Below are 24,202 nucleotides of genomic sequence, written 5' to 3'. Positions count from 1 at the left end.
GTGCGTTTTGGGACTGATGGATGTGCCTTCTCCTTCTCCTTCTCCTCCTCCTCGTCGTCGTCGTCATCGTCATCGTTGTCGTCGTGTTTTGTCTGTGGCGCGACAAATCGCATAATTGACCCAAATTTCAAAGCATCAACAACTAAAACGCAGCGCAGGCGTTGACAATGTTGCGGGTAAATTGGGAAGGGGATTTAACCCAAATCAGAACCGAAATGCAATATGCAATTTCAGCTATGTAGCTGGCATTTCATACAGGTTTTAGTTGATTTAATTAGCTAAAGAACAACATAAAAAAACTAAAACATGCACCTTTGGCACACACTCACAACATCGACGGCATCTGTAATAAAAATACAGCTAAATTGTGTTATCGTTGACAGGTGTGGAATTTACAGCAATTTTATGCTGTCATTTTTCATGTAATTGCAAGTCGAACAATCTTATCTATTTGCAACAGTCTATCAAAGTTGCAAATACATTGTAGTCTCAGTTTCAACATAAAGGAAATTTTTGAAGGATTAAAGACCAAATTCATGAATGGTAATAATTTACTTACATTTATGTAGGATTATCGATTTATTTGAAATTTTTTATAATAAAGTTCATTAGTTGGAAATTTTTAGAATTGTTAACACATCTTAAAAGTAAAATAAAATGTGAGAAATTAAATTATTCAGACAATTCTGTTCTACAGGAAAAACCATGAAGTTTAATTTTGTATTGTAATGTTAGTAATTTTCCTATTTTATTTATTCTTAAATTTATTGCTTAAATATAATGCTAACTGAGTGTAAGCCATAATCAATAAAATTACTAACAAATTGTTCCTCTTCATAGAATAATGTATTTTCCAACGTAAATGACAAGCTTGTCGTAATTACGAAAATTCAAGTATTTCTAATTAGTAATTGAATTCTGATTAATTTGCTGCATTTTTCCAATGTCTCCATCAGTGTAATTCTCTGGTGTAAACTTGGCCAAAATCTAAATTGCAATGACATGCAAATTCATTGACAACTGTCGTATAATTATGCAACATGCCGGCAATTTATGCAACGTGTGCGTAAAATGAAAAGGTCCCAAAATAGTGGAGGTGTGTCACAGCCAGTGGCCGTTGTCCTTTAGGACCCATTCGCAGGACATGTTGCTGCAACATTCAATAGAAAGTGCACATTAGTCGCACGCGCAATTTGCCAACTTTGATTCGTTTAACAATTTGGCTAAATCAATTATACGCACTGCGCACACCAAAAACGAACAAACATTTTCAGTTTTCAGCTTAATTGAGATTTCCAGAAACAACGTGAACATTTTCGAAAGTCCCCCCAAAAAAAAAAAAAAATGAATTTAATACGAAAAATTGTTGGGTCGCAAGTGTAGAACGCAATTCGAAGCATTTTCATAGCGCAGCCACAAATTTTCTGCAAAATGCCAATAAAATACGTTTCAACGAAAAATTCCATTTGAAGAAGGTAGAAAGAGTGCTCTAAAAATATTTCACACTTCCGCCGTTGCCACTGACAGTGGCAGCCAAAGGCAGAAAGAGGCAGATGGCGGTGAAGGGGGGTATAAGCAACGGCCACCTGAGCGTGTTGCTCGCGTCTGTCAGCGACGTCAACAGGATATGACAAGGTTACCCTGCTAGTTGCCCCCTCATCTCGGGTCGACTCGACTCGATTCGGCTGGCTACTTGTTTCAACATACATGTATTTCCAGCGGCAACTTCCTGCCAGCGCCTTTCACAAATTATGATGATGCGGCCAAAATGCCAAACATCCCGAGCACACAAATATGTTTGTGCGTTGCCAAAGTCCTCCACAGGCCAACATAAAACAGACGTCTGGCTTGCCTTTGCCAATGCCCTTGCCCAGCATAAGATACCACAACATTGTCGTACCGTTTGCAACATACAGTCGGTCTCAGCTTATTTCACCCACTCAATTGAGATAATTATTTATTTATAGAAATTATTGATCCTACTGATACTTATTATTTATTGCACTAGTCACAAATAATAAAAAAAAATTGGTTAGATGCTGTTTTAAATTTAATTAAATACTTGTCTTATTAAATGCTTACAAAAATCATTAGAATTATTTAATTAAATTTTGATAATATTTTCTGTTGATAAATACTTAAATTTATTTATAACTTGTAAGCTTGCAAGAACTGTGTCAAAAAAGCCGTGAGCTACTAAATTTACAAGTAATGAATATTGCCAAATGAAATATCGAACTATTTTTGAGATGTGTGTTAAGTTGGCAGCGACTAATCTTTTAGCATAAATTTAAGTCGTAAATTATGTGGAGCAATTTCGAAATTTGCAATGAACATAATTAAAATAAAATTTATTGAATAGATAGCTAAAATAGATATAGATTATATATAAATTTTCCAAACAAAATTCTGTTTAATTAAGTGTGAACTGGGAAATAATTCGAAAATTATAACAAAATTTTAATTATGGAGATGATCTATCATTGAGATCTAAAGTAATAAAAAAAAGAAATAAATAGACGATATAATTTGAAATGAAAACGAAATGCTAAAATAATCTAATATTTTCCATTATTTCCATCATCTGGAAATCATTCTAGTAAAATATAGATACAAGTTTGAACATTCAAATGTGTGTTATTTTCTATTATTTATTGAGAGTATCATTTGTCCTACTATAAAATGGGCCAAAGTGTTGCCTGGGGACTGATAAATGTAAATTTGAGCACTATAGCTAAATATGTTAATAACAATTTAAAGTTTAATATTGTTCGGCATAAAGCAAATGCGACTTTGCAATTGCAATTGATATTGATTGTGATAATGGATGGTGGATGGTGCATAGTGGATTAAGGCGGCTAACATGACTCGAAACGTAGCCAATATCCGTTGCAGTCATGTCTTTAGCTTGGCCAACTGATTATCTTTGTCATGAGTTGACGTGGAGCCCAAGGATAACATGGCGTTGCGTTGCGTGGCAAAAATATGAGCATGAAAAGTCAGTGCACAGAACTGGCCACAGGACAAGCTGGAGGAGTAATGAACTGCGGCTGGCAGACAACGACAGGCGACTTGTTTGTCCTGCCGATCGATGGAGCGTTCACTGGAGTGTATTAAAAACAAAGTCACAGTGCGTTTGACTCTCACCCTATATTACATGGGTGTGTGTCTGTGTGTGTGGGTGTGCTTGTGGGTGTGAGCGTCTGAGTGTGTCCTGGAGCTGCAACATTCACAGCGTTGTCGTTGCTGTTGCTGCTGCCAAAGTCAATGAACAGCGACAAGGACAATGCGACAGGCGGCTCACCAAACACAGACAGGCTGGCTGCAAGGTAGGAAAGGGAGGGACCTGGGATGGGGCAGGACAGACTATCAGAGAGCCCAGACCAGGATATGAAGCGTGTGCGAAAGTTTGCCACAATTAGGATGCTGCAACTGCTGCAACTCTCAAAGCAATAAAAAAGTTTAAAGTTGCGTTTAAAAATTCATTTCATAAATTTACAGGCGCTCCTCGATGTGGCATACAAAACTTTGATTCAAGTGTCTGGCCATGTCAACAGCTACGCCGGCGTCGACGTCGACAGCGATGGCGACAGCGACACGTTTCCGCCATTTTGTTGCCGGCAACTTGTTGCGCTATTCTGCGTTTGAAATGTTGACAACTTTCAACATGTTCGAAATTTCCGTTTTACAGACTGCCAGACGAAGCTGCCTCAAGCGCTGAATGCTGACATTCAAATCACTGCCTCACTAAAAGTGAACATGTGTGTGTGTGTGTGTGTTTGCAGGTGTATAAGTTGCACCTATAAATACATGTATGTGTGTGTGTGTGTCTAACTGACAGTTTTAGTTAATAATGAAAAGTGCGCTATAAATACAAACAAAATTCTATTGAAATGGACAGCGCCAAAGACAATGATGATAATGATCATCATCATCAAAATCATCAGAATATCTTTAATCATAATGATATTGTGGCAGTCAACTGAAGCACTTGAACGGCGCCGCAGGTGAACATCAAGTCCAACTAAAATGCACACAAAAACAATATATATTTTACATAGGTATATATATAGTTTTTGTTATTATTGTAAATGTTTTAGTTTTAAGCTATTTTGGGTGCCTCCCCCGTCGAGGCAATTGTAGTTGTTGTAATTTTACAGTTCATATAATTTGTGATTTTTGCTGCCTTAATTTAAATAAATATTTACATACATATAAATATATATTTATGCTTGGCGGTTTATAAACATTTCGCAACCACAGCAGTTTTATTTATATTAAAATAATTGAAATGCACCTCAAGTAAACCACAATAAATACTCATAAGTACACAGGAAAATGTGCTGTGTAGACAAAAGTAGAAATTAAATAGAAATGGGAATTTCAAACGCCAATAAGATAAATTCATTTAATTTGATTAGCACGAATTGTATAAATACGTATACTCACCTCTACTTCGAATAACCCAATTATTAAGCCAGCGCGCAGATTGACATTAATTGTTTAAATTGCATTCAAAATAAACAAAACTAGATTCAAATATTTGGTAATTATTTTATTGCAGTAACAGCACAAAGTTAAAGGCTATCTGCTATTAAACTAACACACACTTACTATATATAAACTCACAAATATTTATAAATTGAAACAACTACGTTGCAAAAAAGTTTTCTGATTAAAGTTTGATAATAGTCTTTTACAGAATACAGGATATACAAATTATTTGCATTTCTTAAATATATCTTAAAGCTTTCTCAGGTCATTTATTTAAATTTTAAAAATTATTTATGTAAGGCATCCGTGTTGTATTGTTGAAGAACTAAATTTATAATTTTAATTACTATTTACTTAAAGAGTCTTAATTCGTAAATACTGAAGTACTCGTTCTACAATTGTGTTAAATCCCCCAAGGACACTTTATCACTGCGATGCCAGGGCTTTAGAGATTGTCAAAAAATGAAGATGCCGCTAAGTGGTTTTATTTTAAATCTTTCACGTACACAACAACACCATCCCTCCAGATTCTCCCCCCAAACTCTAGCATACACAACAGAAAAAATAAGAGAACTCGCGGCTCGGCCTTATGACAACAAGTTGCTTTTAAAAACTCAACTGTCGCGACAAGTTGCACGAGAATGATTTGGTTTTGTTTTTTAGCTGTTTTGTAAATGTCACTCTTCATTTGTCAGTCGCACCCACTCAGTACTAGGTCCCGGTCCGGGTCTGGAACTGGGAGTGGGAACTGGGAACTGGGACTACAACCGGGTCTGTGTGCGTTGCCTCCAAGTTGGCTTAAGTGGCTTCGTTGTCAGAGTCAGTTCATTTCTCGGATTTGTACGTAGAGCATGAAATATGGCTCACAACAAATACCAAGTACAATTTAATCTGTGCTTTAACGTTTTTGCTGGCGATTTGCCCGTTTGGAACACCCGCCTGCCTGTCTGACTTCCTGCCAGCCATTGCAGGTTATTGATGGACGTTAAAATTGCAGTTGAAATTGAAAAATTCCCAATCGAGACACGCCAGGGTAAGGACTAAGGATTCGTTGTGCAAGTAGTGAGAATACAAAATACGAATACAACTTATAAATATTTATTATATACTTTCAAGGCCTAATTCTGATTAATTTATCAATCGATTTGCCGTTGAGCCTTGACATGAAATGTCTGCGTTGAATTTATGATCCAACATTTCCAGTTACGATTTACGAGTATCTGCTAATTATTTCGCTTCGCTTCAATTTCATTCGCTTTTCCCCAAGTCAAGTGGCTCACACTCGCAATCAATAAACCAAAATTCGATCCAAAATCCTTGGCACATGAAACCAAAGCACGTAAAGCTCCTAACAAAGGTCAAAATGTGCATGGAAATGGCAAGAACAACAACTGACAATGTAGTGAGAGTATTTTTCACGCCATTGGCAAATGACTTCCTGACAGGAAAACATCAATCAGTTAATACTATAGTACACGTATTTATCTACCTTATGATATTTCTGTATTTTGATTTAATGCACAGAATATTACGTTAAAATTAAATTGATACTAGAATATAATGCATATGGCCAATATTTTTACAGTGTATTTCAATTGAGATCTGAGAACTATTATTAGGCATTTCATAAACTGTAAACTCTTCTTTGAAATTAAATACAATAGGATACTGCAATTGCTCAAGTATTTGTATAAACTTGGAAACATAATATAAATTTCATAGAATAAAATAATATAAATAAATAAATCCGGTGAAATTTAAATTTATTCTGAGGTGGGATTCCATCATGAATCAGGCACTAACAATTTCAGCTACATACAAAATATAGTATATTATTTGTAAGTACTCTGAATCAATTTTCTATAACTTTTCCGTCTTTTAAAAAGATTAATTGAGGACATTAAATTTGAAAAAAATTAATTTATTAATACGATAATCAAATGATAAGTCTGAGAACTACTGATTAACTACTTTAAAGCAGAGTTAAAAACACACATGATTTTAAATGATTAAAAGAAAAAGTTGTACACACACTTTTAATTAAGCTTTCATTCTTCATTTTGCTGCTGAAAAATTTGTGTTTAATATGTTTCATTTTTTAACCATTTTAAAGCCGTTAACTGTGTTTTAACTGGACTCCAATTAGTAGTCTTTTGACACTCATTATCCCATTGAAGGCAATTGGAGCGTGCAGCTCATTGAGCTTTGTTCTGACCTGTTCCGTTGTGTTCTGTTCCATTCTGTTTTGTTTCTGGCCTTGTCTGTGGTTGGGCATCTTGTTTAATTCAAACTGGCAATTTACGGTTACATTAACCCACAATGCACAGCTCATAAATTAGCGAGCATCTCAGCACCTGTGAATTGCATTTGCGATTGCAATTGCAATTGTGGCCCAAATGGTTTTGATATGCTTGGAATTTTCCATCATTCACCCTCTCAATTGCTCTCCGCCTCCGCCTCACCTCACACCTCACCCTTATAAATACAATTTTGATTTTTGATTTTAATAGCTGCAGTTTTGCCGAAGCATTTGCATGTAGGGAAGGAGGAAGGTAGGTTAAGGGGATACCTGTTTAGATGAAAAGTTAATACGACGGCTGCTTTGATGCTGCAATCGCATTCTGGCAGCCCCTAAGGGAGGCAGTGCCCAGGGGGAGGGGCTGATGCTGTAACTACACAAATATGCGCAGGTAATGTGGGGATTTTGATTCAGATTTTCCATCTCTATTTCGTTCGAACTGTGTACAATTTTTGGTAATTATAGCATTCAGTGGGGCGACGATGACAAAGCCGTTGAAATTTTTATACTTATTATCGTTACAATTTGGTGGCTATCGAATGCGCAAAAGACTGCTAACCAAACTACAAAATATAAATTAAGAGCATATAAATAAACAGGCAACCGGAAAAGTGGCGAAGAAAACTTGATTAGCCAAGTGACTCAGTTTCCAAGAGCATTCAATGGCATCGATGGCACATGTTGGCCCCGTTTTCCCAGATACTCAAGCTACGAGTAACTGCAAAGCACAATTTAAATGCCATAAAGTTCTTCACGCTATAATCGACGTCATAAACTAGTTCACAAAAACTATAAACTATATGCTAGTTGTATTTATTTGGCCAATCGTCACCTAAGCACATGTTCCCAAGGACAAAACTAAAAAAAACCGGAGTCTGCTTAGGTGCTAGACAATATACTCAAGACTTTGGAAAAATAATCTCTTTGCAAGAATAAATATTTATTTTATAATATGTAGAGATTCTGATGAAATTTTTACAATGTAATTGCATAAAATTTCATCAAAATTGTCTAGCTTAATTGTGATATTCTGCTTTTATTTTATATCATTTTATTATAATATTTTTTTATTTTATATCATATAAAATTGACTCGTCTATATTGTTTAAAAATTCCAGCCTCCTAGGTCTTAAAGTTTGGATTGCGCAATGATTAGTGAGTGAGTAAAAAAGTCAGGTCAAAGAATTTTATATATAAATGAAATTTATCTCATTATTTATATGAATATTTATTCTTAAAATACAATAACAATTTGAGTGCTAACAGCTACAAGTTGTACTTATTGCCAATACATTATTATCTTGTAAATTCCGTTTATACAATCATTTCTATGACCATTATCCTCGTTATATTATAGGAATGGAATTGCAATAAAAACTATTGCCTGCTGTTAGGCGCCCCTAGCGTGCGGACCAATAAGTTGCAATTCGATTTTAATAAACAGGCTGAGGGAGACACTTGAGCCGACATTTGTCAGGCCTAGAACCATTTGTTGGCCATAATGCCACAGCACATGCCACACACCACATGGCCAACTTGGGTCTGGGAACTTGGGGTTCGTCTGGGTGTCGACATTCATAACGTCATATCGCAACGTTCATAGACGCTAACAACGTGAAGCGGCCAATAACCAAAAACTAATAGCCATAAAGGTTGGGATTTTTACCCAGAAAATAGGCTGTAAAAATTGCGCTACCCCAAACACGGTGTGTGTTTAACAACTTGTTAACATGTTGACTCTTGCCTGTCTGTGTGCATGTGTGTGTATGTGTGTGAAAATCAGGCAATCGACTGTGAGCCACAAACCAAATAAACACCCTTGACATTTCCCAGCCACAGGCGGCAAATTTGCGGCTTTCACCATAATATAATTTAAACAGCGGTTAAATGTCGTTTGCATTTTATTCGATTACATTTCCAATGGCATCAAAATAATCAGGCCTAAATATACGAGCTGCTGATCCCCAAGAGTTAAATATACTATTTTGACTGATTTGGCTAATTAGTTAAATTTATAATACTTTAGAAAAGAAATCAATATATTTGAATTGCTGGCACTTGGCCCAGACGAAGAGGCAGTAAATCAGTTTTATGGCCAAAACAAAACACGCTTCGAAGCAAATGTTTCATATAGAATGATACAATCTTTTTACAGGAATTAAAAGTTTCACATCAATTTTATAAAATTCTTACACGGAAAATGCAATAAAATAAAATGAAGAGAATTATAAATCACGGAATCGAATTTATTAAGCATTATGCAAATGTACGTATACGAGGCGTATGTGTAATATTTGATTTGTGTTTCCAATTAAAAAGTAATCAATTCTTGTGAATATCTTTGAAATTTGCGATTAAAACTAGAAGAAAATAATTATTGGTATAATATTGGTCCCGGAAAATCATATTTGAATAGTTACACAATTAATTATAATTTAAATCTCTGTTTAAGTTACTTTAAATAATAATTAAGTAAATATTATCAACGTTGGCAGAACTATACAGTTATAACAAATAGAAGTAGTTTTGATTTTACCACAAACTATAAAATGTCATCGCATTCAGTCAAAATCTGCTTCGCCTCATGCCCCAAAAGATTGCAACATTGAAAATTAAATTTGTATTGTTTTCTCTCATTATTATGCTGTTACTTATATATATTTGAGCAAAGAACAGACTAAATTTTGTTTTGTTTTTGCTATTGTATTTGTTTTTATTTTTATTTTTGTTTTTTTTTTTTTTGATGTCGTCAAATACTCGTACATGTTGCGTGTTTTGCCGCCGTGCGCTGTTTTGGGCCTGAAACTTTTGCCACGTAAATGATTTGTTTTGTCAATTATTTTGTTAGCCAACATGCAACAAACAGGCCGCAGGAAAACCAAACAGTCTGCCAACAACAGCAACAACAAATCGAAGAGGAAGAGTTGATAACATCAAAACAATGATAGATAATTTCACATTCACCAGCCAAGTTTTAATTGAGAGGCGTGGCCAGGTAAATTGCATAAGCCATAAACAATCGACGTTTATGATATGCCAACTGTTCTCTGACTGATCAGATAGAATGATCCCCCTCAGAGCAATACTTATGAAGTGCCTGTCTGTTTAAACAAGTGCGTCCAATTGCATAAATATTTATGGCACCAGACGAAATACGAAAATCAAAGCGGCTGGCAGAGTCTGCTGATTATTTATGGTTAACAGCCAGACGATTGTGACTGGCTCGGGGTCTGGAATTGGTATTGGAAATTGGAAATTGGTATTGGGTGTTTGATGTTAAGACTGGCAAAGTGACGCAATGGAGTACAGAAAAAACACATGTGCATTGTGTTGTTATGCTTTCAATTTAAATTTCGAAATTAAATTTAATGCACAGTTGTTATGGGGCGTTAGCAAAAAATGGCCAGAACTCATGTCGCATCTGAAATAAAGAAGCAACAAGAAGAAAAAAGAAAGTCCAAAATTCTGAACAGGCAATTGAGTGATGGATTGGCCATGGCACCCTCAATAACATCTCTCATACTCAATGTTTTCTTCGTTTTTTTCTGATTTTTTTTCGGAAATTCGTTCTGTGTGTGCCTGTCTTTAATTAACATGCGCGCTTTGGTTTCAATTCGGTTTGTGACACATTTGTTTTCAATATTTTTTTTAGTGACATTCTTTTTGTGATTGAATCACATGGCAATGTGCTGGGGAATGTTGGTTTATATAGAGGTTTACCTTTTGAAAATATCAGCTGTGCAGTTGCTGGAGCATTCACAATATAATTAATTCAATCAAATGTTTAACACTTTTGTTATAACTTTTTCAATTCAATATGTTGATCTTTCGGTTTTAGCTATAGCCTCAGGCAATTTCTCAATTCATTGCACACAATTTTTGCGACACTAATTGCACTTTTAGACGCAAATCGCGATAACTCAAAATAAGACACAACAACAACACACGCACTACACACTAACACACACCTCAAAAATGCTTATTTCAAAAATTCATAAAAATTCGAGCAGAAAACACGTCCGTGTCAACATGCGGGCCGTTGCCAACTGATGCGATATTCAAACGGATTCGGACCAGCTAACGGCAAATGCGAACGCCGAACGAATGTGCAGCCGAAGGGCTGTCGGCATTCGGGCAGGCGACATTCGGTTTTCCGTCGGGCGAAGCGACAATGAAGAAAAGCCGGCAAAACAAAATGTAAATAACAGTTCTCTATAGTACTGCCGACCGGGTAAGTGGGTAAGAGGGTGAGGGAGGGGTTTGGGATTGTGGACCGGTTGCCGGCTTTTGGTTTCAGCTTGAGCGTTGCTGATTTTACGCTTCCACCGTACGAAATGGCAACCGACTGACGACTTACCCAACCCAACGCAGAGCAACCCATTCCTGACACCTCCCCTCCACCCCCCAACCATTCCCCTCTCATCCTCCACCCTTGTTTGCTTTGCGGCTTTTCGGGGTTGCTAGAGTGTGTGCAAGTTACTGTGTATGTGTGTGTGTGCGTTTGTTTGTATACACTTCGGCTTGGCCTGCAATTGGCGGGAAACTTTGTGGATGCTATTCATGTTGACTCAGCATAGTTTAGCAACATTTTGTGTATTTTATGTCTATCCGTTAAATAATTGCACAAAACCGTACGCACAATTGTTTACGCCATAAACATCAAAAAGTTCAAATTGTTCACTTAATTAAAAATGCATTTTTATTGCGTTCCACATGGAAATCGGTATTTGGAAACAGTTCTGTTGGCAACATTATTCGCATGTTGCCAACGTGAAAGACATTGCTCATGCGCCCTGTTTGCCTCGTCCTCGTTGAATGGCATTCTTCGTTGTTTTTCTTATTATGTGTTCTTCTCCCTCGGCAACACCACAAAACGACGAACGACCGCCTAACGCCTCCAAAGTGACAACCTTTCAGTTTTATCGCTGCTTATGTATGGATGTGTGTGTGAGTGTGTGTGTGAGTGTGTGTGTTTGTATGTAAATAATGTAACAGTAAATTAGCGTGTTTGACACACTGTGGGCGTGGCCAAAAGATGACTGCGTGGGGCAATCTGTTTAACGTTGACTTTTCAACTTTTAAAGGCCACAACTGATTGAACTACATTTTTAAACATTTTTTAATGCAATTAAACAAAATTATTTATAGCAAAATGAAAAAAAAAATCAATAGAAATGCCTTACAAAATATTTAAATTTAATTTGAATGTTATACATCATATATTTTGCTCATATATATTAATTAAACTTCACAGCCTACACTAAATTTCCAATTACAAAATGACCAGACCATAAGCAACTTCCAAATTTAGCACAATAAATACAGATAACAAAAAAAAAAAACAAAGAAAATTACTATGCGGTTGGCAAATAAATAAACGGACGGTCGTCTTATTATGTTAAAAAAAGACCTAAAGAAACAGCAACAACAATACTCAGAGTTAAGAAAAAATAAATAGGAATTTAAAATGATGAGCTACCTGTCGCGAGCCGGGAGAAATCTAAATAAAAGCGAGTCAATAAGGACTCGACAGATGCTACCTATTAAACAAGCGCCATTAAGGGCATGATCTCTCGTTTCAGAAATGAACCAGGGCCACACAGACAGACAGACAGACAGGCGGATAGAGAGAAATGTCTATAGGCTTGGGTTTTCCGACATGCTGATCACAGAGTTTTCGCACCTGTACAAATCAGTTGTTTTTGTTGCTGTTGTTTTTGCCGCTTTTTGGTTCATTGCCAAATTATCTAACAACAAAAGCAATACTCTAGCCAAAAGTACGTAAGAATGATCTTGTTGATATTGTATAAATTGCTTAACTATAAGATACTTCTCAGAAAGAAACTTAAAATGTCGTCAGGGTTCAAGATATATGAAAAAAAAAAATCGTTTTATTTTTAACAATAATTAAATTTTTCAGAGACAAGGAAATTTTTTAGAATAGCTTTTTGTAGTATTTATATATTTTTTTTTAGAACACTCATCATTACACCCTTTACCTGATTTATAAATGCTAGGTATAAACAAAATATAAGTCTTCATTGGGCAAGCGTTCATGCGTATAAGCAAATAATTTTTTATGCACGTTTCGAGGAATATATTTAGTTCGTTTTTGTTTTTGTTTTTCACTTGTTGCTCTGGGCTGTTGCAACTAATTACATTATGCTTGGGGCACAAAAAACGACAGCACACACACACCTGGCGTACTGCCAAAGACCAATCAGAGAATTAGAAGTAGCTCAGGTCCAGTGTCTATATATCATAGCGTACTCGAGATCCACATTATTTTCAACTGCATGTGGAGGACCAACTACTGCAATTTGCATTTTATTTAATAAATAATTTTCATTTAATTTATTATCCTACTTAGCTGGCACTTTAATATGCCTAGCAGCGACTGTGACATCACTAGCAGAGACTGGGCCTGTCTGGGCTTCTGCCAGTTGTTGTTATTTTTAATGTTTCATTATTTCGTGCAGATTTATGTCGAAAGAACTGGTGGTAATTCGCTAGGCTATATTTTATAGCACCGCAGAAATATGCGATGCATTTTTAAGACTTAATTGTTACAATTATAAATTATAATTGTAGATACCACTTCTGATATATGGACAAGACTCTTAAAAATTAATTTTAAATATGTGCGGTGCACTTTTTACTCTGGTCGGAATTCAATTGAAATAAAGTAATAATTACATTTGCAATATTTAACTAGTACACATTAAATGCGTACAATACCAATGCAATTCTCGATATTTATAGGTCAACTATCTCAATACTCAGTTTGGAAGTCTCCACGGTAAAGCACGAAAATGCTTCGATTGATTCACCAAAGTACAGTGAGCATCGTCAATCAGTTTTTCCTGCAATGATAAGAAAATTACAACGATAATTAAAAGTTGAAATAGAAATAAATCTACAACCAATTTACTTACACCGTCCTCATTGCATAAATGCATAACTCCTGTTAAATACAATTCTAAAGGCTTTTGCTTTTCAGGAATTCGAACTTTTTTTAATACATCCAGAGCCTTTCCTAAGAATTCCGTTGATAGATTTGAGTATATATGTAGACGCTGTAACTTCTGGCATGATCTAAGAACATTCAAACATTCCTTAGAGCCAGCAGCTGAGCGTTTAAGCATAATATATAGTCCCTCAAGTTCAGTTAAATCCGTCAAGAGATCAATGCATCTGGCATCATCGAATGAACAACGTAATTCTCTCAAAAAAGTCAGTTCTATTAATTTGCTGGTCTCATCGAAGTTCAAATCGGATAATAATATTAAGCTTTGTAGTTGAGTTTGATGCTTCTTGGACGCAAATGCATCAAGGAGTTCAATTAACTTTGCACACGGGGAAGTGGAGTTTGTGCTTTTAATAATTATTTTTCGCACCTTAGGTAGATCCGCAAGACTAGCATATGATTTGTGACCAGCAAACATTGGGAAGGCAATTTCTTCTAAATTTTGACAGTGGGGCACAATATCAGTCAATTCTCCGACTACTTTCTTTACCCATAAAACCCGTAGATTTGTATTTAATTTGCATATTTCAACTAAATCTTTAGAACCAATTGTATTATCGATTGATAATTTTTCCAGGCATTTCATTCGCTTCAAGCAGCACGAAGAATATCTAAAACACAAATTTATTAAACAATAAAATATATTTCTGTTTAATATGTTGTAAATATAAAAAACTCACATATCCGTCTTGCTGCTCACACTGACACTCTTTAAATTAGGTAGAAATTCAAGTGCATCCAATGCTTTCTCTATTAGCTGCTGACGAGGTGAGCTAGCATTAAAACTCAATTTTCCAAGTATACTCCCTTCGTTTATTGCAATGTACTCCAGACTTTCCATGGATTTAATCTGAGTGCAAAGATCATCAATGGAAAGCGATGTTTCCCCATCCACTTGATGAATATCCAGGTACAATCTCTTAATGATATCACGGATTATGCATAATAGTTCATATTCCCATTTTATAGTTTCCGGATCCGTATCTTTAGTTCTTTTAACCTTAAAATCAGGATAGAGCACAGGAGCCCAGTCTCGAAGAACTTCTCGGAATCTAGTACAAGTCTGTGCAAATCGCACATGATCTTCTAGGTCGTGATACTTTAACACAGTACCAAGACAATAATCATTTAGATCCAATATATTTATATCCATTTTACACTGAATTTTTTAGTGTTTTTTTCTTTAAAATTTCCGTACAGACTGAGCTTACTCATAAATTTAATTATCAACAATGAAAAAGCGATAAATAAGCAAATGACTAATAGATTAGATTGGTGATGTTTTGGAAAACAAACACACTCATTAACAGCTGATAGTTGACTGTATTGTAAACACTACAACTCAACGTAACACAGCACTTAAATTATGCGATATTACATCGATATAAATGATCGATTAGATAACTGGGATATACGTGCGATAACTAAATTGACTGTTAATCACTTTGAATCAACAATAAAATATTTTTACAGAATTTAAATATTATTTTAAGATTTTGTTATGAAATAAAATTGTATAAATTGTATAAATTGCACCTGAAGACACAGGTAGGCTTGGAGTGTTGCCGGATCGCGGGAAATTGATGAGATCATGCAGGTGTTTACTAACGTTTCCTACAATTATTGTCAGTGAGTGTGGTTCGTGTTCCACGGTTCTCTTGACCTACTTAACAAATTATACTAATTTTAATAAGAAAACAATTTGTTAAATGAATTACATAAATACAATAATTGTTCCTTTTTCAATTACTCATTAAAATTAATACACATATATTCACTTACCTTAAGGAATCTAAATATCATTAACTTCTCTTTTGAACTCAACCCCGAAAGAGCCAAAAAAAAAATATATATATATATATGAAATATATAAAAGTATTCTATTTAAGTAAAAATGCATTCCATTTTACAAGCCGCATGAAATAGAAGCATTGAAATGCCTCGGAAATATCACTTACAAGAGTCATTCAAAATAATTGCATAATGAATAAGCAAGACGGATGTGAGTCTGGTTGAGGGATCGCTATAAGGATGGGGAAAGGGGATTTGGGTATTTGGTGGGGGAGTTTGCGTGCGGTTAATCAGGTCGATTAATCTACGCAAGTTTAGTGCAAGAGCCGAGCACTCATTCTTATTGCTGTTTGTTGTTGATGGTAATGTTAATTTGCACATCGGGTGAAGTCAGTAGGAAGTCAAACGACTTCCTTCAAACGAAGGCGTAGGAAAACGGGAACAGGTCCCTGGCAGAATTCTGCAATTAATTTACTTTGGCAGGACATGCGAGCACACGCTGAGCAGCCCTGAGACTGAGTGAATTGTCCTGTCGGTTGGGTAGGTTGGATTGCTGCTGCCTCATTACCATTGCGGCATTGTCATATGAATGTCTTTGCCCTCGACTGGCCGCATGACAATCTAAAAGCGACATTTAATTGGCACTGGGAATTTGCCAGACAAAGCAAAAAGAATGACAAACAAACAAAACAGTGTGACGACTCATAAGCTGAATCCTGTGGTGCGGCTCACAGTGGGAGATATTTGATTGACATGTGGTAAGTGCAGTGGTAAAAATACTCAACAAATTTCAAATACAGTCAATCATCTCATTGGCGAACTCGAAGTGGATCCCATTATAGTGAATAAAAGTAAAAGTTGAGCTTAGATAAATCACATTGTATAGCAAAAAAGTTCATTTTGGTTATGTTTGTTATAGTCAAGTTCTACTGTCCATGTGTACGTGCTATTTCTCTGGTAACTGGTCTATATTTATGCTAGGCATATGAGACTTTCTGTTGAGTCAACCGGACGGAAGTGCTCTGACATCGCGAATCACGAGCATCGGCTGCCTTTGGCTTTATTAAAATGTATTTTTGATCATTAAGTGAATAACGCGATTTCAACTGCCAATTATTAGATTGCTTAATTGGCCAGGTGCGCAACAATAACCAAAAAGAAAAACCCAAAATGAAATGAAAAACTTTTGCAACAGCTCAAGAATTTACACATTCATTCGGAATTTTTAAGTAAATTTGCGGCTGAGAGGCTGCCATTTAGAGGCCCCATAAAAGGCAACTGCCGCATACGTGAAGCTAAACAACCGTAAAGTATATGCAACCACCTCAACCTCCACCCCACCCCACAGCACCCCACATATTCACACACACCCCCATCCATTGAGTGAGCCACCCCCATGCTCTCTCTTAGAGAGCGCACGCACGCACGGCAAAGACAATTAGTGAAAGCCGAGCGCACGTTTGACTTTACCTACCACTCTATAAGGGAAGGGGAGAAGCAGCAGCAGCAGCAAAAACAGGGGGGATGAGAAGCTGCCACTAGCTCTTCCCTGTTTATGCTCTACTTCGTGACTTTTGGCGCTCAATGTGGATATGTTTGGCTTCCTTTTGGCGTTTTACAATTCAACTTCAGCTTCAGCTTTGGCTTCAAATGCCTTTTCACACATAAGCATTTTCCTTCTTTTTTATTATTTGCGAGCTCTTTGTTTGCTCAAAATGAAATAAGGTGCGGCAGCGCCCATAAAGCCAAATTAAATAAAATAAAAAGAAAGCAAATTGTACTATATATGTGAAAAGGGAGAAAGCATAAGGAACATACAGTAAACGGAACAAAAACTCGTATCCTTGTCTTTGACTTGGCATTTCATTTGCTTGAACATGTTTTAAAATGAATACGCAAATGTTTCTCAAATGTTGTGTGTAATTCGCCATTTGGGTTTGCTTTTCATATCGCATTTGTGCCGGGGACCTAATTAAATGCACAGCTTGGGGAACGACAACGATGACAGCTTTGAAGAGGCTTTAAAATGTAATTGCGGACTTGTGAGAGCTTCAAATATGACAGCAGGTACTTTAGCAGTCGAAAGGGGGATTAGCTTTTTTACAAAAATTATATATCTACCACTTTTTAAGAATTTATAGTAAGGGACTTTTTTTTAAGAAATTCACTTTTTGATGCAAAATAGTTCTAAAATCCTTAATTAATAAAATAATATCATCTACGGAATAATTTATTTTGTGTCGGTTGCAATCATTTCGCAAAAAGGGGCTAATATAAATTATTATAATAAAAATAAAAAAACCAGCTGATGAGAATGTTAAAATGAGAATGTTAAATAATTAAAAGTATAATTATGTTTATCTGTATATTCTTAATTAATCTGTTTAACAAATCTTACATATGACTACTTAGTCTGAAGTGACCGGTTAGAAGAGCAGAAATCATCAAACTTTCTTTATAGTCTCTCAAATGTATCTTGAAATCACTCTGATTGACGAAAAGTTGTATTCTTTCAACTTCTTAAATTTGTCAAAAATCAGTAAAAGGCATTAAGTATTATTGTTTTTATTAAATTCAGTTTAATTGAGCAAATATTTTCTTCAACCTTAAACAGAAAATCTGTTATAAAAGCAACACTTATGCAATTATCTTAGCTCAAAATGAGCTTAACAACAATCATTGAGCTAATGCTCATATATTATTGGCTTCAACTGAGCATTACGAAGGAAACACACGCCATTGGCACATCGTATTCGTAGTAAGTGTATTTTGACCAAGACAAGTTGTGGTAGCTTAAATTAATGAATTCAGAGCGAGGCCACAAAGTGACTGCTGGCCACGCACCACGTCTCAGATACGCAACCACTATTGAGGAAGTGGTGCAGCTTTAACATACATAGTCGTACTCTTACTCGTAAATGCCGCTCTCTAATCGAATTAGTGAAATTAATTTTTGATGATATTGAAATTAGTTGCAGGCACAACAAAAGTCAGGCCCAAAGTTGTGTTGTGTTGTGTTGTTGAGATGCGAGTAACTACAAAATACTTTTAGTTGCCAGGCATTCCTGTCTTTAGCACTGGGAAGGGAGAAGAGGCAGGGGGCAGGGGCATGAGGCATGGGTGCATAAATTTACTTTGACAGTGGCAAGCGGCACGTTTGACATTTCCCTTGGTATGGGGAATGAGAAGTCTTGACTTCGATATTCGATATTCGGGGGTTGACTGTCGATTTTCATTGTGATGTGGTTGCAATGCCACTTGAATGTGGCATCCACCTACATTATTAATGACTTCTCGACATGTGTGTCAGGTTCGCTAAGTTTCGTTGAAAAGCAATTTTATTTACTTTTTCTCGATTTGTGCTTATAAATTACTTGTGTATGTCTGATAAGCGTATGTGTCATCTTATTATTTATTGTGTGTGTGTGTGTGTTGCAAATTAAATGCCAAAAATATGTTAAATATTTAATATGAAGACAGCTTAAAGTTTTCAAAGCACACACGTGAGTTAAAGCTAAAAATCTCTTCCCACAATGTCCTTGTCCTTGGCGTCAACACAGACAACATGCAGTTGAGATAGCCATACTGTGAGTGAAAGAGAGCGCAAGTGTTTGCATGTCAGCAAGTAATAAGCACAAGGGCCATAATAGTTTTGCCAGTTATTCCTCTTTTTTTTATATATATATATAAGTATTCTGGCTAAAATGCAGCCGCGATTACTTGGCTGGCAGACCAAGGCAAAAGTTGGGGAGTCCGTGAAACCCAGACATGGAGGCTTCCACTTTAGTTCTGGCGGCAACAACGTCTTCCAGCCGGGCCATAAATGTTGGACATTAACGGGTAATTTTCTTGCAATTTTGTAGTCGTTAGCGTTTTGTGGCAAGGACGACGACGTCAACAAGAGAAGCCAAAGAATTTAATTTTCGCAACATTTTTGAGGCCGCATAAATTTTGCAGCTAATCATGACGCAAATTTCACACAAATTTCAACACTTTAAAGTGTTTTTGTTGGGCGAAAAAAAGCATGTGATAAGGTGAAAGCACTGCAAATTGAAATGGAAATCCATTAGCGCCGGACAAATTTGTAATTTCCGTTCTTTAATAAAACTTTGCACACTCTCACACGCAACGCAGGGAAACAGAAACGGAAACAAAACACACACACACACACACGCACAACTGGACACATGCCGAGTGTCCACTTTGAGGTGTGTTCGGTCAGGTAATTCATTTACCCTACTCATTTAGCACTTTTTTTACTCCAACTGGGGGGCGGGTTCGGTCATTTTCCGCCTGTTTGCATGATAAAAATCACATACACACTCCTTGAATTTCCACAGCACGCGATGTTGAGTGATTATCCTTGAACCAAAATACATCATCACCCCCTACTGTACCCCCATCTGACTTTTGTCTGTTCGTGCTTATCTGGAACACCCATAAATGGAGGTGCTGTCCTTTGACTTTTGCTCCTTGCCAAAAAAACATTTACCTCATAAATTTTTATATATATCATTGTCTGTGTGGACGGGCTTTTAATTTGGCTTACACATGCTATTGAAAGCATCCCTTAGCTTAAGCTTTAAACTGGACACTGTCCCCAACTGTAAACTGTGCTGTGGCCACATCATCAAAATGTACATGGTTCATAATGAAATTTCATAACTGAAGAGACAGACAACTGGCAATCAAAATCAACACCCTAAAATATGCTCACATTTGTCAGCGGACCAACAAAATTGAACGTGAGGCATAAATTATTAAAGTTTCACACTACAAAATGCACACGGTCTGAGAATGGTAACAAATCTAATAGAAAACGAAGGGAGATTGAGCTGTTAGAGTTGAAAACGGTATAAGAGATGCAATCTTGGGGGAATCAGTTTTATAATAGATAAAACGTAGCTTGCATTATTATAGAAATATTTATTTTATTAAATTTAATTGTTATTTTTACACTATCCAGAGATATTTTCTGAAAAACATGATTAATCAGCGCCTATTAGCGCATCACTATTCTAAAAAACATGTAAGTTTGTTGAAGCATGTTTTACTATATTTTTAATTTAAATAATCGAATAAATAATGCGCCATTTACTTAAGATTTATGTACTTATTATGCTCAAAATATTTAATTGATATTTTTTTTTAAGAATTCTCTGACTAAGTTTCCTATTGTCACTTACTGAAATACGTCTATATTATATTAATAATAAATTAATTATAACATTTTCTTCTGTAATATTTGCTTTGAGTGCAAAGCCCTTAAGATTAATGATATTAACTTTCTATCGACTGTAGTTCACCATTTGCCTTATACCATCTCAATTTTCTTTTTTTTGCCATTTTGCATATTCATTAACTTGGCTTACATGGCAGTTAACTTGACTTAAGCCCATTAATAAAGGACTTACAACTTCTGTCATGCATTCTCTGAACCTTAAAACTTGTGCAGCTAAAGTCTGCAGCCTTAATTCTATTAAAAGTATACATACACATAAATTCAGTTATATTTTAAGCTGCCCTCGCATTAGTTGTTCCCACACACACCCAACCAGAGGCCACTTGGGTGTATGTCAAAAATCAACGCCAGTTAAAACGTGTGCCGTCCAACTGCCAACTCTGCCTGTTCGTCCTGTTCGTCCTGTTGGCAGTGCTGCCAATGTTGCCTCTCTCTCTCTGTGTTGCCTCTCTGCCCCTTAAGCATTGTTTAATTTACATTTATCCGCATGCTTAGCCTACCGGGCAAGTTCATTTTCAGGTGTCTGTGATTGTGTGTATCTGTGTGTGTCCCTTAGGTGCCCACACGCAGACACAGGAACAGGAAGCTACTGACACCGTACAAAATGTTAAACACTTGGCAACATTTTGCTTAAAACTTTTCCTTCCCCTCTGTATCCCTTTCCCATTCCACTCTCTTTCTGCATCTCTAGAAGTAGCTTTGCTTTGCTATTTGCGGCTGCAGCTCACACAAAAAGTCACAAGGCACAATGCAGTTAAACTAACAACAACAACAACAACAGCAACAACAACAAGAGCAGAAACAATGAAAAGGTAAACGAGCAAACAAAAGGCACGACCGGAAATGGCAAAGCTGCTTGACTATAACAACGTAGCCAAGGCAAAACCAACCAAACAAACCAAACAACCAACCAAGCCGGAGGAGCAACAGCAGCCGCCACTTGGCCACTCATTGTTGGTCGCCTGGTCGCCTGGTCGCCTGGTCTCTTGGTCTCTGGGTCGCCATGGTCGCAATGGTGAATCCTCAGGTGTTTTGCGCACAGTTTACTACGTTTTTCATTTAACCAACACCCAGCTCGTTTGTTCTGCTTCTTGTTATTGTTGTTGTTGTTTTTGTTGTTTGGTTTGCGGTTGCCAACCCAACGAAATGGCCAGACAAGGATGCGGCCACACATTGTCTCCTTCTTGCTTTGAGCATAATTAAAAATTCACATAAATTTAGCTTAGTGTTGACACACACAAACACACACACACACATGCACATTTTAATTGGGTTAATTATGTGTCGCCTGGACTTTAAAAATGTCAGCTAGCACCTGTCGTAAGTATGTGTGTGTGTGTGTGTCTCAACAACTGGACGACTGCGAGTACATTAACAACAAATTATGTTGTCGCCCATGTGACAGCAATATATGCAGTCTCTGAGGCATCTCAGCTAATTAAGATGATCCGCTTAGAAATACGAGTATCAGGCAAAATTAAAAACACACTATACACGTACATTTATTCTTAAATAAATAGTCAAGCGTAAATATAAACGGTTTTTAGGAAAAGAAATAAAATTACAAATTGTTGAGCAATGTAAATAAGTAGATTGATCGTCAAATAATAAATGTAGTTGATAATTGTTTCCATGAAAATTAAGTTTTCTATATTTCGATTCATTTTAACATCACTACTCAAAAGTTACACAAATATGCCGAGTAGATTTAAAGATGTTTTCCACATTTTGTGGTTCCAAAAGGATACATGCTAAGCGCTGTCCTTAAAAGGATTATAAGTAGCATCTATGTATGAGCTTAATTACACATACGCCAAGTTGCCATTTGACATGCCATGAACGTTGTTTAATGACCACCTTGTTGCATAATTTACAGCACCATTTTTGGGTCTACCTGTATAGCAGTGGCAACGACTTAAGTAGCCAGCAAAAGGTTTTTATGGATCCCACTGTACGTGTGTGAGTAAGGTCCCCAGAGGCATTAGACGGGGCAATAAAACAGATTTAGTTCAAGGAAATTACATATATATATATATATATGTATGAAAAGTGTGAGACTGCTGTTTTCTTAGTGCTCAACAAATAATAAAACATAATAATAATAGTAATATTATGATATATTCGAGTAATACGGCTGCCTGCAACTAATCCAAATGTCAAGCGAACGTTTTGTGACATTTAACGACAGCAAAAAGCGCACGAAAGTATGCAACACATAATGGCAAATGTCAACAGCAGCTAGAGACAAGCGGAATGAAGCAAGTAGGAAGTGGCAAGAAACAAACGGCACGAAGGGCAAAACCAAAGCGAGACAAAATTAATTACTCTACGTGGGAATGTAATTACGAAAATATTTAGCCCAAGCTCAGCGGCACGTCGAGCCACAAAATGCCATTTGTCAAGCCTTGTGTATGACCGGAGCACTGGGGAAAGATTTTACTTGGGTTAGGCTTGGGTTAATGTGTGGTTTTCCCCCCCTGAAAATCCTTGGCTCAATGGCACCAATAATATGCTGCATGTAATTAATGATTTATGAGCCGGGCCAATTAATCAAATTAATCAAATTTTCATTAAACTTTGGCGCACTGCAGCAACGCCTTTTCTCCACAGTTCTACGGCCCTCTGTCCCTTCCCCAACTTAACCCCAGTCCAATGAATTACATACTCCTTAGCTGCTATCTCAGGTTGTCTTTCTCACATTTGGTGCGTGCCATATGCACATTAATTCCGCAGGCCTACAAAACTTTTCTGGTGTGTTGGGTTGTGTAAAAAGTTTGTTTTATGGCCCACTTACAGAAACCACTATGCGGTTGCTCCTTATAACGGTATTTATGCACTGCCAGCTGCGCAATTGCGTTTCTATGTAAATAGACTGCAAAAAGACTCGGTTTTAAAGTATGCCGCATATTCATTTTATTTAATTACATTACTCTAGCTATAAGTTTAATCTATTTCTCAACTATTTCGCCAAATTTAGTTATATTTATTGAGTTTATTAAACAAAGATATGCAGGTACTGCAGATTTAACAAATCTACTTCATCCACAGATGAATATATAGTTGTCTAGTCTCTAAAATGCTCAAACTGATAGTTTTCATTTTTGACTAATTTAAAGGGAGTTGAAAGCAGGAACCGAAACAGTTATAATTTTTGATATAAAAATTATATGCCGATTAAAAAAAAAAGGGTGGAAACAATACTCATAAAATTCAATTTTTACTATAAATATTGAAATTAATTATTATTTGAAATTATAAAATTAAAAAATAATAATTATTTGTCAATTTCTATTATAAATATTGAATTAAAAATTATTTTTATTATTCAATTTTTTTCTAAAATTATTTT

General features: G+C 36.2%; 2 protein-coding genes across 2 annotated transcripts in view; both read right to left on the bottom strand.

Annotated features, from left to right (window-relative positions):
- LOC117786379 (probable basic-leucine zipper transcription factor Q) overlaps nt 1-10,824 on the bottom strand; it is a 31,795-nt gene extending 20,971 nt beyond the window's left edge. Inside the window, exon 1 of the mRNA XM_034624592.1 lies at nt 10,514-10,824. The gene's annotated coding sequence lies outside the window, so the exon portion shown is untranslated. The remainder of the gene's footprint in view (nt 1-10,513) is intronic.
- A 2,596-nt stretch (nt 10,825-13,420) lies between these two features.
- Nucleotides 13,421-15,042, bottom strand: LOC117788721. The gene is made up of 3 exons (XM_034627563.1): nt 14,501-15,042; nt 13,729-14,431; nt 13,421-13,656 (listed from the first exon to the last, which is right to left on the bottom strand). Exons 1-3 carry the CDS (start codon nt 14,971-14,973, stop codon nt 13,573-13,575), a joined length of 1,260 nt encoding a protein of 419 aa, XP_034483454.1. The 5' UTR covers nt 14,974-15,042; the 3' UTR covers nt 13,421-13,572.
- Nucleotides 15,043-24,202: the final 9,160 nt, after the last annotated feature.

This window comes from Drosophila innubila (genome assembly GCF_004354385.1).
Source record: "Drosophila innubila isolate TH190305 chromosome 3L unlocalized genomic scaffold, UK_Dinn_1.0 0_D_3L, whole genome shotgun sequence".
NCBI lineage: Eukaryota > Metazoa > Arthropoda > Insecta > Diptera > Drosophilidae > Drosophila > Drosophila innubila.
Note: the sequence above shows the minus strand (reverse complement) of the source record. Positions and strands in the feature narration are given on the sequence as shown.